This window comes from Carcharhinus amblyrhynchos, unplaced genomic scaffold, assembly GCF_965287045.1.
Source record: "Carcharhinus amblyrhynchos unplaced genomic scaffold, sCarAmb.v2.hapA scaffold_883, whole genome shotgun sequence".
NCBI classification, from domain to species: domain Eukaryota; kingdom Metazoa; phylum Chordata; class Chondrichthyes; order Carcharhiniformes; family Carcharhinidae; genus Carcharhinus; species Carcharhinus amblyrhynchos.
In genome coordinates, this window is record NW_027650623.1 from 16,938 (window position 1) to 33,907 (window position 16,970).

General features: G+C 54.0%; 1 protein-coding gene across 1 annotated transcript; it reads left to right on the top strand.

Moving 5' to 3' along the window:
* The first annotated feature begins 442 nt into the window (after window positions 1-442).
* On the top strand, window positions 443-12,541 carry LOC145340258 (ras-related protein Rab-1B). The gene is made up of 6 exons (XM_080184707.1): window positions 443-591; window positions 6,392-6,464; window positions 6,806-6,901; window positions 7,429-7,524; window positions 9,153-9,284; window positions 11,422-12,541. Exons 1-6 carry the CDS (start codon window positions 578-580, stop codon window positions 11,614-11,616), a joined length of 606 nt encoding a protein of 201 aa, XP_080040833.1. The 5' UTR covers window positions 443-577; the 3' UTR covers window positions 11,617-12,541.
* Window positions 12,542-16,970: the final 4,429 nt, after the last annotated feature.

The following is a 16,970-nucleotide window of genomic DNA, read 5'->3' on the forward strand; positions in this document are numbered from 1 at the left end:
CCGCGCCTGCGCACTGAGACCGAGTCCCTTGTCCGTGCACGGAGGCCTCCAAAGGGCGCATGTGCACTGAGTTCGCGACCCGCGCCTGCACACTGAGGGCCCACCATTGAGTTTGCGCACTGAGGGCACTGAACTGCACCTGCAGACACACACACATACACACACCGGTATCTGCGCGTGCGCACTGAGGACACTGACCTGCACCTGCAGAGGTGCACACATCCACTGATATCCGCGCCTGCGCACTGAGAGACCGGGACCTGCGCCTGCGCACTGAGGGCATTGAACTGCACCTGCAGAGAGACAGACACACACACACACACACACAGACAGAGGTATCGGCGCCTGCGCACTGACAGAGAGAGAGAGACAAGGACCCACGTCTGCGCATCGAGAGTAAGGAACTGCGCCTGCGCACGGAGGGCTCCGGCCAGCTCCACCTCGCGTCACTTCCGGCGGACGGCGCCGCCATTTTGGGTTTTTTTTCTCTCTCTGCCCCCCGAAAAAAACCTCTCCGGAATCATCCTCCTGTCGGTGTGTGAGGGTGAGAGAGCCCGGGAGGCGGCTCGGGATCGGCATGAATCCGGAATAGTGAGTGAGGCTCTGTCAGCCCGGGGGCAGGGGCGGGGCGCTGCGCCTCCGGATTATTGTCCTCCGACCCGAAACCCATTAAAGGGGAGGTCAGGGGGAAGCCCCGCCCCTTGTCTGACCCCCTCTGACCCCTCAGTCACCCCTGAGTGACCCCTGCGACCCTTCCCACTGACCCTCCCATTAGCCCTTCGCTCTGACCCCTAATGACCCCCCATTGACCCCAGTCAGCCCCGCTAACCCCCTCTGACCTCCCACTGACCTTCCCATGAACCCCACTGACTCCTAATGATTCCCCCCTGACCTCTCAGTCACCCTGTGCTGACCCCTCCACCCCAGCAGGGGGGGTGGAATCTGTGGCCGGCCACAGGGTCAGTGTGTGAACTAGGAGCCACCACCCCTTCCCCAGCAAATGGCAGCAAAATCCTGGAGCCCGTTCAGGCAAAGCAAGATCCCACAGGCCGAGAGCCCTGTGTTCCCTCATAACCGACCCTCCAACAGTGCGGCGCTCCCTCAGTACTGACCCTCCTGCAGTGCGGCGCTCCCTCAGTACTGACCCTCCTGCAGTGCGGTGCTCCATTTTGGTGTGAGATATTGTCTCTGTGGCAGTGGTGGGGTCTCTGATTATTAAGTTTCTCGTCCCACTGTAGAACCATTAAGATGCTCTGTGAAACATTGCCATGACTCGGTGATGATGGAAACACTTTTCCTAGCTTGTTTGTGGTTTGTTGCTGTTCCAAAATAATTACTGGCAAGTCTGAGTGGCCAAGTGTGAGCCCACACATAGGGAAGGATGTCAAAGATTGAACAGCCCTGCTCGATCGACACGCTAACCACAAACACCCACTCCCTCCACCACCGACACACAGTGACAGCCGTGTGTACCATCTACAAGATGCACTGCAGCGACTCACCAAGGCTCCTTCCACAGCACCTTCCAAACCCACCACCTCTACCATCTAGAAGGACAAGGGGCAGCAGACACATGGGGAACACCACCACCTGCAAGTTCCCCCTCCGAGCCACTCACCATCCCGACTTGGAAATATATCGGCCGATCCTTCACTGTGGCTGGGGTCAAAATCCTGGAACTGCCCCCAGACAGCACTGTGGGTGTACCTACACCATACTGGGACTGACTGATGTCCAATCGCAATCCTGGAACTCTGTCCCTAATGGCACAGTGGGTGTGTACAGGCAGGAATCCTGTCTGACGTCCTTCCCTCTATTATCCACCTTTCCTCTACCTGCTTTGGGACCGTGAGCCCAATTCTGGTTGTTGCCACCATTCTCCCCCCACTCCTGAAACTGCTGCCCTGTCTGCACCTGGGAGCAGGAAGCTGGGATCTTCCTGTTTGATTGACGAGTAGAGACTTCCCCACAAAGCAGCCCGGCATAGATTGACTGCAGAGAGCATCACAGGCTGTTAGCCTGTCTAGCAGTCGTTGCCTCACCATCGCGTGTGTATATGTGTGTGTGTGTGTGTAAATATTTGTGCTTGGATGTGTCTGTGCATGAGGATTTGCATGTGTGTGCTTGTATCTGTGTGAGTGTTTATATGTGTGTTTTTGTCTGTACGTGAGAGTCTGTGTGTACTTGTATCTGCGTGAGGGTGTGCGTTAAGAGTCTGTGTGTGTTGTGTGACGATGTGTGAGAGAGAGCTTTGTGCGTGTGTGCTTGTAACTGTGTGAGGTTGTGCATCTGTGTGAGGGTGTGTGTGTGTGTTTGCTTGCATCTGTCTGTGTGAGTGTGTGTTTTTGTGAGTGTATGTCTGTGTGTGAGTCTGTGTGCTTGTATCTATCTGTGTGTGTGTGTGTGTACCTGTGTGTAAGTGCACCAGGAGATCTCAGAGATGTCTGCATTGTAACCATCTTCAAGAAACAAGTCTGACTACAGAAAAGTCAGCGGGATTTCCCTGCTGTCTGCCACGGGAAATTTCATTGCGGAAATCTTCCTCAACTGCCGCCTCTCAGTGCGCCTTCTGCTCATCGAGAGACAATGGACATAATATTCAGTACACAGTAAATCGAAGAACAGTGCGGGGAGCAGCATCAACCTCTGCGCACGGCCGTCTTCAATCTAGCAAAGATCTTCGACTCTGTCAGCCGGGCGGGATTGGGGAACATTCTCCTCGAATTCGGCCGCTCGCAGAAATCTGTCGCCATTCTCCACCTGCTCCACGATGACTGTGCGATCCCCACCAGCGAAACCACCACGGAGCTGACACGTGTGCAAACTGGGGTCAATCAGGGCTGCGTCATCGCAACAGCTCTCTCCATCTGCCTCACAGCAACACTCCACTACATCGCCATGGAGCTAACCTAGGGGACAAGCGGGAAACTGTTCAGCCCCTGATGCCTCCAGGCCAGAACCATGACCATCCCAACCTCTGTCAGTACACAGATGAGGCCAATGTGTGCGCACATTCAGAGGGCAGGCTACAAATCACCCCTGACATGTTGACTGAGCCTTTGAGAGGAAGGGCCTCAGACTAAACTCCAGGGAAACAAAGGTTCTCTACCAGCCCACTCCTGCACACAAAACTGACCACCCTGACCACCAACGCCTCTACTTTCTCAGGAGACGAAGGAAATTTGGCATGTCCGCTACCACTCTCACCAACTTTTACAGATGCCCCATAGAAAGCATCCTTTCTGGTTGTATCACAGCTTGGTCTGGGCTCCTGCTCTGCCCAAGACCGCAAGGAACTACAAAAGGTCGTGAATGTAGCCCAATCCATCACACAAACCAGCCTCCCATCCATTGACTCTGTCTACACTTCCCGCTGCCTCGGGGAAAAGCAGCCAGCATAATTAAGGACCCCACACACCCCGGACATTCTCTCTTCCACCTTCTTCCGTTGGGAAAAAGATACAAAAGTCTGAGGTCACGTACCGACCGACTCAAGAACAGCTTCTTCCCTGCTGCTGTCAGACTTTTGAATGGACCTTATGTTGACCTTTCTCTACACCCTAGCTGTGACGGTAATATTACATTCTTCACCCTCTCCTTTCCTTCTCTATGGACGGTATGCTTTGTCTGTATAGCACGCAAGAAACAAGACTTTTCGCTGCATCCCAATACATGTGACAATAAATCAAATCTGGATCTACAGTGAATCCCTGGACAATGCGGATCGTCCCCTATATGCCGGGAGCCTTGTTGCGCAGCAGGCAGATATTGACAATGAAATCCAGTGCATCAGGACAGACATTTGAAGAATGGAGTGCTCAAAATGTGTTGCACAGTGAAGAAAGTTATCTCTGATTGCGATGGGATCTTGATCAATTGGGCCAGTGGGCTGACGAATGGCAGATGGAGTTTAATTTAGATAAATGTGAGGTGATGCATTTTGGTCGATTGAACCAGGGCAGGACTTACTCAGTTAATGGTAAGGCGTTGGGGAGCATTACAGAACAAAGGGATCTAGGGGTACAGGTTCATTGCTCCTTGAAAGTGGAGTCACAGGTGGACAGAGTGGTGAAGAAGGCATTGGGCATGCTTGGTTTCATTGGTCAGAACATTGAATACAGGAGTTGGGACGTCTTGTTGAAGTTGTACAAGACATTGGTAAGGCCACACTTGGAATACTGTGTACAGTTCTGGTCACCCTATTATGGAAAGGATATTATTAAACTAGAAAGAGTGCAGAAAGATTCAGTAGGATGCGACCAGGACTTGATGGATTGAGTTATAAGGAGAGGCTGGATAGACTGGGACTTTTTTCTCTGGAGTGTAGGAGGCTGAGGGGTGATCTTATAGAGGTCTATAAAATAATGAGGGGCACAGATCAGCGAGATAGTCAATATCTTTTCCCAAAGGTAGGGGAGTCTAAAACTAGAGGGCAGAGGTTTAAGGTGAGAGGGGGGAGATATAAAAGGGTCCAAAGGGGCAATTTTTTTTCACACAGAGGGTGGTGAGTGTCTGGAACAAGCTGCCAGAGGTAGTAGTAGAGGCGGGTACAATTTTGTCTTTTGAAAAGCATTTAGACAGTTACATGGGTACGATGGGCCAAATGCAGGCAATTGGTAAAAATTCTGCTGCTGTCAGATGCGTGCCTGCGTCTGTGTGTGTTTGGATGTTTTGCATCTATGTGCGCGTGGATGTCTGTGCCTGTGTCTGTGTGCACGCCCATACTTGTATCTGTTTGAGTGCGTGTCTGGGTGTGTGCAAATGCCAGTCTTTGCGCATGCGTATCTGCATCTGTCTGCATGCATGTGCCTGTGTGTGTGCACGTGTGCATGCCTGCATCTGCCTGTGTGTGTGCGTGCGAGCGTGTCTGTGTGTATCTCAGACACAGATCTGTGGCCTGCGTAATGGGAAATGGCATTAGGATCCTCCCTGGAATGAATGAAAATCAAGGAGAGAGGTGAGAGAGAAACTCAAACAATCCCGATTACTGGCGACAAAGTACAGGGAACACAAACAGGAGGAAAGACTGACCCAGCCCCTGCTCCTGCTGGCCACACAGATAAAACATAAAAGAAGGAGGAGGCCATTCGGCCCGTCGAGCCTGCTCCCCCATTAATTCTGATCATGGCTGATCATCCAATTTAATATCCTGATCCCTCCCCCCCACCCTCACATCCTTTTAGCCCCAAGAGTGATATCTAATTCCTTCCTGAAATCACACAACGTTTTGGCCTCAACTACTTTCTGTGGGAGTGAATTCCACCGCTCTCTGGGCAAAGAAATTTCTCCTCACCTCAGCTCTAAAAGGTTTACCCCTTATCCTCAAACTATCACCCCCTAGTTCTGGACTCCCCCCACCATGGGGAACATTCTTTCTGAATCTACCCTGTCTAACCCTGTTAGAATTTTATAAGTTTCTATCAGATCCCCTCTCACTCTTCTAAACTCCAGTGAATATAATCCTAACCCACTTAGTCTCTCCTCATATGACAGACCTGGTAAACCTTCACTGTACTCCCTCTATAACAAGGACATCCTTCCTCAGATAAGGATGCATGAGTTGTAATCCTCCAAATTTTTTGTTTTGATTTGATTGATTATTGTTACATGTATTAACATACAGTGAAAAGTATTATTTCTTGCACGCTGTACAAAGCATACCGTTCATAGAGAAGGAAAGGAGAGATTGCAGAACATAGTGTTTACAGTCACAGCGAGGGTGTAGAGAAAGATCAACTTAATGTGAGGTAGGTCCATTCAAAAGTCTGGCAGCAGCAGGGAAGAAGCTGTTCTTGAGTCGGTCGGTACGGGACCTCAGACTTTTGTATCTTTTTCCCGATGGAAGAAGGTGGAAGAGAGAATGTCCGGGGTGCGTGGGGGGGGTCCTTAATGATGCTGGCTGTTTTTCCCGAGGCAGCGGGAAGTGTAGACAGAGTCGATGGATGGGAGGCTGGTTTGCGTGATGATTCAGGAAAGGTCCTGTTTTTTCCCTATCATTTTCTCTGCCCCCCCCCACCCTCGTGTCCCCCTCTCCCGCTCGTCCCCCTCTCCCTCTCGTCCACCCGCTCCTTAAATCCAGCCTCTTTGACCGAGCTTTTGGTCGCCTGTCCCTAATATCTTTGAACATGGCTCAGGGGGGTCAGATTCTGTCTGACTGACAGCCCTGTGAAGGCCCTGGTGGAGCTGAAGGGTGATTTGCTCGGTATGTGTCGGTGGGATACATGCTCGGTAACAGGACGTATGATTATCCAGTCAGGAACTGTACACGCACGGGAACACAGCGACGATGGGTGGGAGAGAGGAGTGAGGGAGGCGGCAGGGGGTTACACCTGATCAGAAATTTCTGAACTTTGCCTTACCTTTTACCAGCCCTTCCTCTGTTTGATTGCAGTGACTATCTCTTCAAATTGCTGCTGATCGGAGATTCTGGGGTCGGCAAATCCTGTCTCCTTCTCCGATTTGCGGTAAGTACACATTCCCCCATCCTGCTCACTGATAGTGCGGAGTCACTGTCCCAGGACAGGTACAGCACAGGGTTAGATACAGAGTAAAGCTCCCTCTACACTGTCCCCCCATCAAACACTCCCAGGACAGGTACAGCACGGGGTTAGATACAGAGTAAAGCTCCCTCTACACTGTCCCCCATCAAACACTCCCAGGACAGGTACAGCACGGGGTTAGATACAGAGTAAAGCTCCCTCTACACTGTCCCCCCCATCAAACACTCCCAGGACAGGTACAGCATGAGATTAGATACCCTATTCATTAATGTGAGTGTGTGTCAATGTTGCTGTATTTATTCCAGGATGACACCTACACAGAGAGTTATATCAGCACCATCGGAGTGGACTTTAAGATCCGAACGATAGAATTGGATGGCAAAACCATCAAACTGCAGATTGTGAGTATGGTGTGTCACAGGGCCCAGGCTCAGGGCCAGGAGGATCTCAACCACAGCCCATTCACCCCCTGATCTACAGAGGTGCCCAAATGGGCACTGAGGGTGGAGACAGGGCCAACTGTCTGCCTGACGGGCGCTGGGGAGGCGGGGCCGCCTGACAGACGGGCGCTGAGCTGGCTTGTAACTCTCCCCAGTCCAGTGTTAGGCTGGGTGCCGCACTGTGTTACACTGAGCTGGTTTGTCACTCTCCCCAGTCCAGTGTTAGGCTGGGTGCTGCACTGTGTTACACTGAGCTGGTTTGTCACTCTCCCCAGTCCAGTGTTAGGCTGGGTGCCGCACTGTGTTACACTGAGCTGGTTTGTCACTCTCCCCAGTCCAGTGTTAGGCTGGGTGCCGCACTGTGTTACACTGAGCTGGTTTGTCACTCTCCCCAGCCCAGTGTTAGGCTGGGTGCCGCACTGTGTGAGCTGGTTAGTAGCTCTCCTCACCCCTTTGCTTTCCTCTGACTGCCTCGTTCTGTTTGACAGTGGGATACAGCGGGACAAGAAAGGTTTCGAACCATTACGTCCAGTTATTACCGAGGGGCACATGGTATTATCGTGGTGTACGATGTCACGGATCAGGTGAGAGAAATACAGAGGCTCCAATTGTTATCCAATTACATCCTCCAGCCCCTAACTCTCCATCCAATCAAATCCTTCCATCCCTGAACTCGCCATCCAATCATATCCTTCCATCCCTGAACTCGCCATCCAATCATATCCTTCCATCCCTGAACTCTCCATCCAATCACATCCCTCCAATCCCTCAACTCTCCATCCAATCCCTTGCTCCGCCCTGACCCCTCTATCCAATCAGAGCTCTCCATCCCTGACCTCTCCATCCAATCACAGCTCTCCATCCCTGACCTCTCCATCCAATCACATCCCTCCAGTCCCGTCACGCTCCTTCCAATCTAACCCCTCCAGTACCTTGACTCCCTGATAGTCTGAGTCTCCCATGTCTGAGCTCTCTCCTTAGGAGCCTGGGAGGGTGGCGTTGCACGAGGGATCGGAGTCGGAAGAGTGCAGAAACATTGGAGGGTTTCTGTGGCTGTAGATGTGGCTTCCGGATGGTATGTTTCCTCCTTGGTGCCAGGGTCAAGGAGTGGCTGCAGGACACCCCACTGGGGGAGGGTGATCAGCTAGAGATTGTGATCCAGTTTCATCTGGGCAGCACAGTGGGTTAGCACAGCGCCAGGGACCCAGGTTCAATTCCCAGCTTAGGTCACTGTCTGTGTGGAGTCTGCACATCCTCCCCATGTCTTCATGGGTTTCCCCCGGGTGCTCCGGTTTCTTCCCCCAGTCCAAAGATATTCAGGATAGGTGGATTGGCCATGCTAAATTGCCCCTTAGTGTCCAAAGATGTGTAGGTTAGGTGGATTGGCCATGCTAAATTGTCCCTTAGTGTCCAAAGATGTGTAGGTTGGGTGGATTGGCCATGCTAAATTGCCCCTTAGTGTCCAAAGATGTGCAGGTTAGGTGGATTGGCCATGCTAAATTGTCCCTTAGTGTCCAAAGATGTGTAGGTTGGGTGGATTGGCCATGCTAAATTGCCCCTTAGTGTCCAAAGATGTGCAGGTTAGGTGGATTGGCCATGGCAGATGACATAAAGATAGGAAGATATGTTGTGAAGAAGACACTTGGAGTTTGCAGATGGACATGGATAGGCTGAGTGAGATAGGGTAAACCCCCTCACTGGCAGCTGGAGTATAATGTGGGAAAATGTGTGAGAGTCACTCTCCGTAGCATGAAGAATAGGAAGGCAGAGTATTACTGAAATGGAGAGGGACTGCAGAATGCTGAGGTGTAGAGGGATCTGGGTGTTCTAGTGCACAAAGTTTCCGGAAGGTGGAAGCATGTGGGGTGGCGGGGTTTGGGATTGTCGCATTGAGAGGAAATGTAGGTGAGGGTTTCCACAGCCGATGAGCTGACCCAAGGGGTGGGGAGGGAGAAAGAGAGAGAGAGAGAGAGAGAGAGATGGACGGTGAGAGGGTGGGGAATAGACGGTCCCTGGGTTTAACCTCCCGGGAGAGGGAGAGAGACGGGAACTCGGGAGGAGAGTTTGGGAGCAGCGGGATTGAGAACAAGGGCCTCAGTCTTCCAGATATATACTCGGAGGAAGTGTCCCCAACCAGCCAGTTTGAGGAGGGGTAGCAGGGAGGCTTCCCTCCTCAGGTGTGCGTCCTAACAAGAGATCTCTCTCCGTCCAGGAATCCTACAGGAATGTTAAGCAATGGCTGCAGGAGATCGATCGATACGCCAGTGAAAACGTCAACAAGTTGTTAGTGGGAAACAAATGTGACCTAACCACCAAAAAATTAGTGGACTACACAACAGCGAAGGTATGGATTCCACATACACTGACTCTCACTGGGGTACGGGTCCCACACACACACTGACTCTCACTGGGGTACGGGTCCCACACACACACTGACTCTCACTGGGGTACGGGTCCCACACACACACTGACTCTCACTGGGGTACGGGTCCCACACACACACTGACTCTCACTGGGGTACGGGTCCCACACACACACTGACTCTCACTGGGGTATGGGTCCCACACACACACTGACTCTCACTGGGGTACAGGTCCCACACACACACTGACTCTCACTGGGGTACGGGTCCCACACACACACTGACTCTCACTGGGGTACGGGTCCCACACACACTGACTCTCACTGGGGTACGGGTCCCACACACACTGACTCTCACTGGGGTACGGGTCCCACACACACTGACTCTCACTGGGGTACGGGTCCCACACGCACTGACTCTCACTGGGGTACAGGTCCCACACACACACTGACTCTCACTGGGGTACAGGTCCCACACACACACTGACTCTCACTGGGGTACGGGTCCCACACACACACTGACTCTCACTGGGGTACGGGTCCCACACACACACTGACTCTCACTGGGGTACGGGTCCCACACACACACTGACTCTCACTGGGGTACGGGTCCCACACACACACTGACTCTCACTGGGGTACGGGTCCCACACACACACTGACTCTCACTGGGGTACGGGTCCCACACACACACTGACTCTCACTGGGGTATGGGTCCCACACACACACACTGACTCTCACTGGGGTACGGGTCCCACACACACACTGACTCTCACTGGGGTATGGGTCCCACACACACTGACTCTCACTGGGGTACGGGTCCCACACACACACTGACTCTCACTGGGGTACGGGTCCCACACACACACTGACTCTCACTGGGGTACGGGTCCCACACACACACTGACTCTCACTGGGGTACGGGTCCCACACACACACTGACTCTCACTGGGGTACGGGTCCCACACACACACTGACTCTCACTGGGGTACGGGTCCCACACACACACTGACTCTCACTGGGGTACGGGTCCCACACACACACTGACTCTCACTGGGGTACGGGTCCCACACACACTGACTCTCACTGGGGTACGGGTCCCCCACACACTGACTCTCACTGGGGTACGGGTCCCACACACACACTGACTCTCACTGGGGTACGGGTCCCACACACACTGACTCTCACTGGGGTACGGGTCCCACACACACACTGACTCTCACTGGGGTACGGGTCCCACACACACACTGACTCTCACTGGGGTACGGGTCCCACACACACACTGACTCTCACTGGGGTACGGGTCCCACACACACTGACTCTCACTGGGGTACGGGTCCCACACACACACTGACTCTCACTGGGGTACGGGTCCCACACACACACTGACTCTCACTGGGGTACGGGTCCCACACACACACTGACTCTCACTGGGGTACGGGTCCCACACACACACTGACTCTCACTGGGGTACGGGTCCCACACACACTGACTCTCACTGGGGTACGGGTCCCACACACACACTGACTCTCACTGGGGTACAGGTCCCACACACACACTGACTCTCACTGGGGTACGGGTCCCACACACACACTGACTCTCACTGGGGTACGGGTCCCACACACACACTGACTCTCACTGGGGTACAGGTCCCACACACACTGACTCTCACTGGGGTACGGGTCCCACACACACACTGACTCTCACTGGGGTACAGGTCCCACACACACACACTGACTCTCACTGGGGTACGGGTCCCACACACACACTGACTCTCACTGGGGTACGGGTCCCACACACACACTGACTCTCACTGGGGTACAGGTCCCACACACACTGACTCTCACTGGGGTACGGGTCCCACACACACACTGACTCTCACTGGGGTACAGGTCCCACACACACACACTGACTCTCACTGGGGTACAGGTCCCACACACACACACTGACTCTCACTGGGGTACGGGTCTCACACACACACTGACTCTCACTGGGGTACAGGTCCCACACACACACACTGACTCTCACTGGGGTACGGGTCCCACACACACACTGACTCTCACTGGGGTACGGGCCTCACTCTGGTGGTTTGAACTGGCCTCTCTCTTTGTCGCCGACAGGAATTTGCAGACTCTCTGGGCATTCCCTTTCTGGAGACAAGTGCCAAGAATGCCACCAACGTGGAACAAGCCTTCATGACCATGGCGGCAGAGATTAAGAGGCGAATGGGCCCCGGGGCGACAGTGGGGAGCGAGAGGCCCAACCTGAAAATCGACAGCACCCCGGTGAAGAAGTCGGAGTCCGGCTGCTGCTGAGAGTGAGGAGCGGAGGGTCCCGGTGTGCCGTGAGCACCGCCACACAGGCTCACTGCGTTCGTCTCTGGGAACAGCGGTGGGGGGGCGGGTGGTGCGGGACGGGGGAGAGGAACGAGTGTGACCTCCATCGCTGACCCTCGTCCACCCGCTCCCTCCCTGCCCTCTCACCCCCCAACCCTCCGCGCACACAACCCAGGATCCAGCACGTCAGCTCCTCACCTCTCTGATCCTCCCTTCTTCCTTTCCATTCCACCCCCCACTCCGTGAAAGAGAGACACACACACACACACACACACACACACACACACACCCACGCGCAGAGAGAGGGCAGAATATTCTGCCTCTGATGGAGTTTCTCCCGAACTCCCCTCCTCTTTCTTTACCCTGTCTGTGTGCACGTTACCCGTGTGGTTTTCTCTGTCTGTAGCGTGTGCGGGTTACTCTGTGTTGCGTGCGTGTCACGTGGAGGTCCCCCTGTGTGATGTGCCCGTGTCGCAAGAAGTTTCTCTGTGTGTTGCGTGCATGTGTGCGTGGAGGTTCCTCCGTGTTGTGTGTATGTCACACGGTGGCTCCTCTGTGTTGCATGCATGTGTACATGTCACACGGAGGCTCTGCGTGTTGTGTACATGTCAGAGATTCCTGTGTGTGTTGCACGTGCGTCACACGGAGCTTCTTCTGCGTGTTGTGTGTGTGTGTGTGTGTGTGTGTGTGTGTGTTGCGGGTAGATTCCCTGCCCTCTCTGTGTGATCCCAGTGTTATTAAACAGCACGGTCTGGCTCGGGGCTGCCCCGACACTTACAGAAATGTTGATTTTACAGTAACTCCCTCTTTTTCGACTGACTCCCCCTCACTCCCTTCCTCCTTTTCCCCTCTGCCCCTCCTTCTGACCTCCCCTATTCCCCAGCCCCTCTCCTCCCCCCCTCTCCTCCCCCCCTCCTCCTCCTCCCCCTCTCCTCCCCCTCTCCTCTCTCTGTCTCTCTCTCCCTCTCCCCAGCCTCTCTCTGTCTCTCTCTCCCTCCCCGTCCCCCCAGCCTCTCTCTCTCCACCCTCCCCCCAGCCTCTCTCTCTCCCCTCTTCACCCTACCCCCACTTCCCCAGTCTCTGTCCCCCCCTCACCCCAGAGTCTCTCTCTCTCCACCCCATCCTCCTTCCCCAGCCTCTCTCTGCCCCCAGCTTCTCCCTTCCCCTCCGCCCTTCCCCTCCGCCCTTCCCCTCCGCCCTTCCCCTCCGCCCTTCCCCTCCACCCTCCCCCCTCCCCTCCACCCTCCCCCCCCTCCTCCCCTCCTCCCCTCCGCCCTTCCCCCCCTCCCCTCTGCCCTTCCCCCCCTCCTCCCCTCCGCCCTTCCCCCCCTCCTCCCCTCCGCCCTTCCCCCCCCTCCTCCCCTCCGCCCTTCCCCCCCTCTCCACCTCTGCAGCCTCTCTCCTTCCTCCCCCAGTCTCTCTCTCTTCCTCCCCACCCCTCCACACCTCCTCCCCCAGCCTCTCTTCCGTCCCCCGAACCCCGGGCTGTGTCGATCTCTCTCCCTCTGGATCTCCCAGTGCTACAATCAGCAGGATTACTCAGGGTCACTCAGGCTGCTGTGTTTGGGGTGGGTGAGGGGAGTCGTGATATTGGACTGGAATGTGGGGAAAGGGTCGGGGGGGGGTGGGGAAGAGCCTCCACGCACCCCCATTCCCCAGGGGCAGCGCAAAGGGTGATCCCAGAGAGAGAGTGTCACTGAGAGGCCCGGGCCTGGCAGATTAAGCTGATCTCTCGGGGCTGGGGGCTCCGGAGGGTAAGGGATGGGCAGGAGGGCACAGCTGGTGAAGGGACGGTTTCTCTGAGTGTGTCGGATCTCCCGCAGGAGGGGTGTGTTCACTCTCTCTGGGACTGGAGGCTGTTGGCAGGTCGCTGAGTTTGGTTTGTGTTACCCTTTGTGTCTCCCTCTGTCTCCTCTCTCTCGCTCTCCCTCCTTTCCCTCTCCTCCTGCCTCCCCCCCTCTCTCTCTCTGTGTCTCTCTCTCTCTGTGTCTCTCTCTCTCTGTGTCTCTCTCTCTCTGTGTCTCTCTCTCTCTGTGTCTCTCTCTCTCTGTGTCTCTCTCTCTCTGTGTCTCACTCTCTGTGTCTGTCTATCTCTCTCTCTCTCTCTCTCACTGTCTCTGTCTCTCTCACTCTGTCTCTCTCTCACTCTGTCTCTCTCTCACTCTGTCTCTCTCTCACTCTGTCTCTCTCTCACTCTGTCTCTCTCTCACTCTCTCTGTCTCTCTCTCACTCTCTGTCTCTGTCTGTCTGTCTCTCTCTGTCTCTGTCTGTCTCTCTCACTGTCTCTGTCTGTCTGTCTGTCTCTCTCTCTCTGTCTCTCTCTCTCTCTCTGTCTCTCTCTCTCTCTCTGTCTCTCTCACTGTCTCTGTCTCTCTCTCACTGTCTCTGTCTCTGTGTTTCTCTCTCACTGTCTCTGTCTCTCTCTCTCATTGTCTCTGTCTTTGTCTCTCTCTCATTGTCTCTGTCTCTCACTGTCTCTGTCTCTCTCTCATTGTCTCTGTCTGTCTCTCTCTCTCACTGTCTCTGTCTCTCTCTCATTGTCTCTGTCTGTCTCTCTCTCTCACTGTCTCTGTCTCTCTCTCTCACTCTGATGTATATAATAACTCTGTCACCAGATGTTTCTTTGTGTGTTGAGAATCTTTGCATTTGGGCTGTGGGCACAGGTGCAGACCCTGTTCCTTTTGTAAGAACCAGCCTGGTTGCTCTGTTAAACACTGAGGTGGTTCCTGGTTATCATGATTTAATATCTTTGTGGCTTCACTCTGCTGTAATAAAGTCACTATTGGATCGCTACCTCATCCTGGCCTTTCATTGGGGTTCTGTTTACTTTGGAACAGCAGGGGAGGTGGGGGTAGCGTGTGGGACATCACACCCATCCCTCTGAACATGAGGAATAGGAGTGGGAAGGTGACGGCCTACTGGTATTATCACTGGACTATTAATCCAGAAACTCAGCTAATGTTCTGGGGGACCCGGGTTCGAATCCCACCCACGGCAGATGGTGGAATTTGAATTCAATACAAAATATCTGGGATTAAGAATCTACTGATGACCCATTGTGGGAAAAACCCATCCGGTTCCCTTTAGGGAAGGAAATCTGCCGTCCTTACCCCGGTCTGGCCTACATGTGACTCCAGAGACACAGCAATGTGGGTGACTCTCAACTGCCCCTCCAAGGGGCAACTAGGGATGGGCAATAAATGCTGGACCAGCCAGCGACATCCATGTCCCAGGGATGAATTTTTAAAAAAGTAGCCATTCGGCCCGTCGAACCTGCTACACCGTTCAATAAGATCACAAAGAACAAAGAACATTCCAGCACGGGAACAGGCCCTTCGGCCCCTCCTGCACCGACCATGCTGCCCCGACTGAACTAAAACCCCCTACCCTTCCGGGGACCGTATCCCTCTATTCCCATCCTATTCATGGATTTGTCCAGACGCCCCTTAAAACTCACTGTCGTATCTGCTTCCACTCCCTCCCCCGGCAGCGAGTTCCAGGCACCCACCACCCTCTGTGTAAAAAAACCTGCCTCGTACATCTCCTTTAAACCTTGCCCCTCGCACCTTAAACCTGTGCCCCTTATTAATTGACTCTTCCACCCTGGGGAAAAAGCTTCTGACTATCCACTCTGTCCGTGCCTCTCATAATCTTGTAAACTTCTATCAGGTCTCCCCTCAACCTCCGTCGCTCCAGTGAGAACAAACCGAGTTTCTCCAACCTCTCCTCATAGCTAATGCCCTCCATGCCAGGGCAACATCCTGGTAAATCTTTTCTGTACCCTCTCCAAAGCCTCCACATCCTTCTGGTAGTGTGGTGACCAGAATTGAACCCTATATTCCAAGTGCGGCCTCACTAAGATTCTATAAAGCTGCAACATGACTTGCCAATTTTTAAACTTAGTGCCCCGGCCGATGAAGGCAAGCATGCCGTATGCCTTCTTGACCACCTTCTCCACCTGCATTGCCACTTTCAGTGATCTGTGTACCTGTACGCCCAGATCCCTCTGCCTATCAATACTCTGCCATTTACTGTATATTTCCTATCTATTAGACCTTCCAAAATGCATCACCTCACATTTGTCCGGGTCACGTCTAATCTGGTTCTGGTCTCAATCAGAAATCTCTCTAACTCCTTTTTGGATATAAGTAAGTAAAGCTCCCCCTCCACTGAGTGGGTGATATCTCTGTATTGGCTTCACAGCCTCTCCCATCCCCATCTCCATCCCACACCCTTGAACCCTTTCCTTCCCTGCACCATGCTCTTTGGACACTTGGTGGTGCTGCCACTCCATCAGTGGGTCCCATATCCCAACACAGACTGAGGCAGTTCCCTCATTCCCAAGGGGGGAGCATGAGAGACTCGCTCCCACGGGGGGAGTGGGGGGAGAATGTGGGACTCGCTCCCACGGGGGGAGTGGGGGGAGAATGTGGGACTCGCTCCCACGGGGGGAGTGGGGGGAGAATGTGGGACTCGCTCCCACGGGGGGGGAGTGGGGGAGAATGTGGGACTCGCTCCCACGCTGGAGTCGGGGAGATTGTGGGATTCGCCAATGCACCCTAATCAGCATGTCTTTCGGACTGTGGGAGGAAACTGGAGAACCCGGAGGAAACCCACGCAGACACGGGGAGAATGTGCAGACTCCACACAGACAGTGACCCAAGGCTGGGAATCGAACCCAGGTCCCTGTGAGGCAGCAGTGGTAACCCACTGTGCCACCGTGTGTGTGTGTGTGTGTGTGTGTATGTGTGTGTGTGTGTGTGTGTGCCCCAGCCCGGGGATACCTGGTGCTGCTGAGGAACAGAATGCTCTACCTGTCAATGGGTGCGGACAGGAAATTTCACATTACACAGTGCGTTGGCCGTGCTAAATTCTCCCTCAGTGTACCCAAACAGGCAACTGGGGGACTGTCACAGCAACTTCATTGCAGTGTTAATGTAAGCCGACTTGTGATTAATGAGCGATCTTTGAAGGCGACGGTGCAGAGGGACCTGGGGGTCCTTGTGCATGAGTCGCAAAAACCCAGCTTGCAGGTGCAGCAGGTGGTCAGGAAGGCGAATGGGATGCTGGCCTTCATCGCGAGGGGGATTGAATATAAAAGTAGGGAGGTCTTGCTGCAGCTGTATAGGGCATTGGTGAGGCCGCAGCTGGAGTACTGTGTGCAGTTTTGGTCGCCGCACTTACGCAAGGATATTTTGGCCCTGGAGGGAGTGCAGAGGAGGTTTACTAGGCTGATACCGGAGTTGAGGGGGTTGAGCTATGAGGAGAGGCTGAATAAACTAGGCTTGTACTCGTTAGAGTTTAGAAGAATGAGGGGAGATCTCATTGAGACG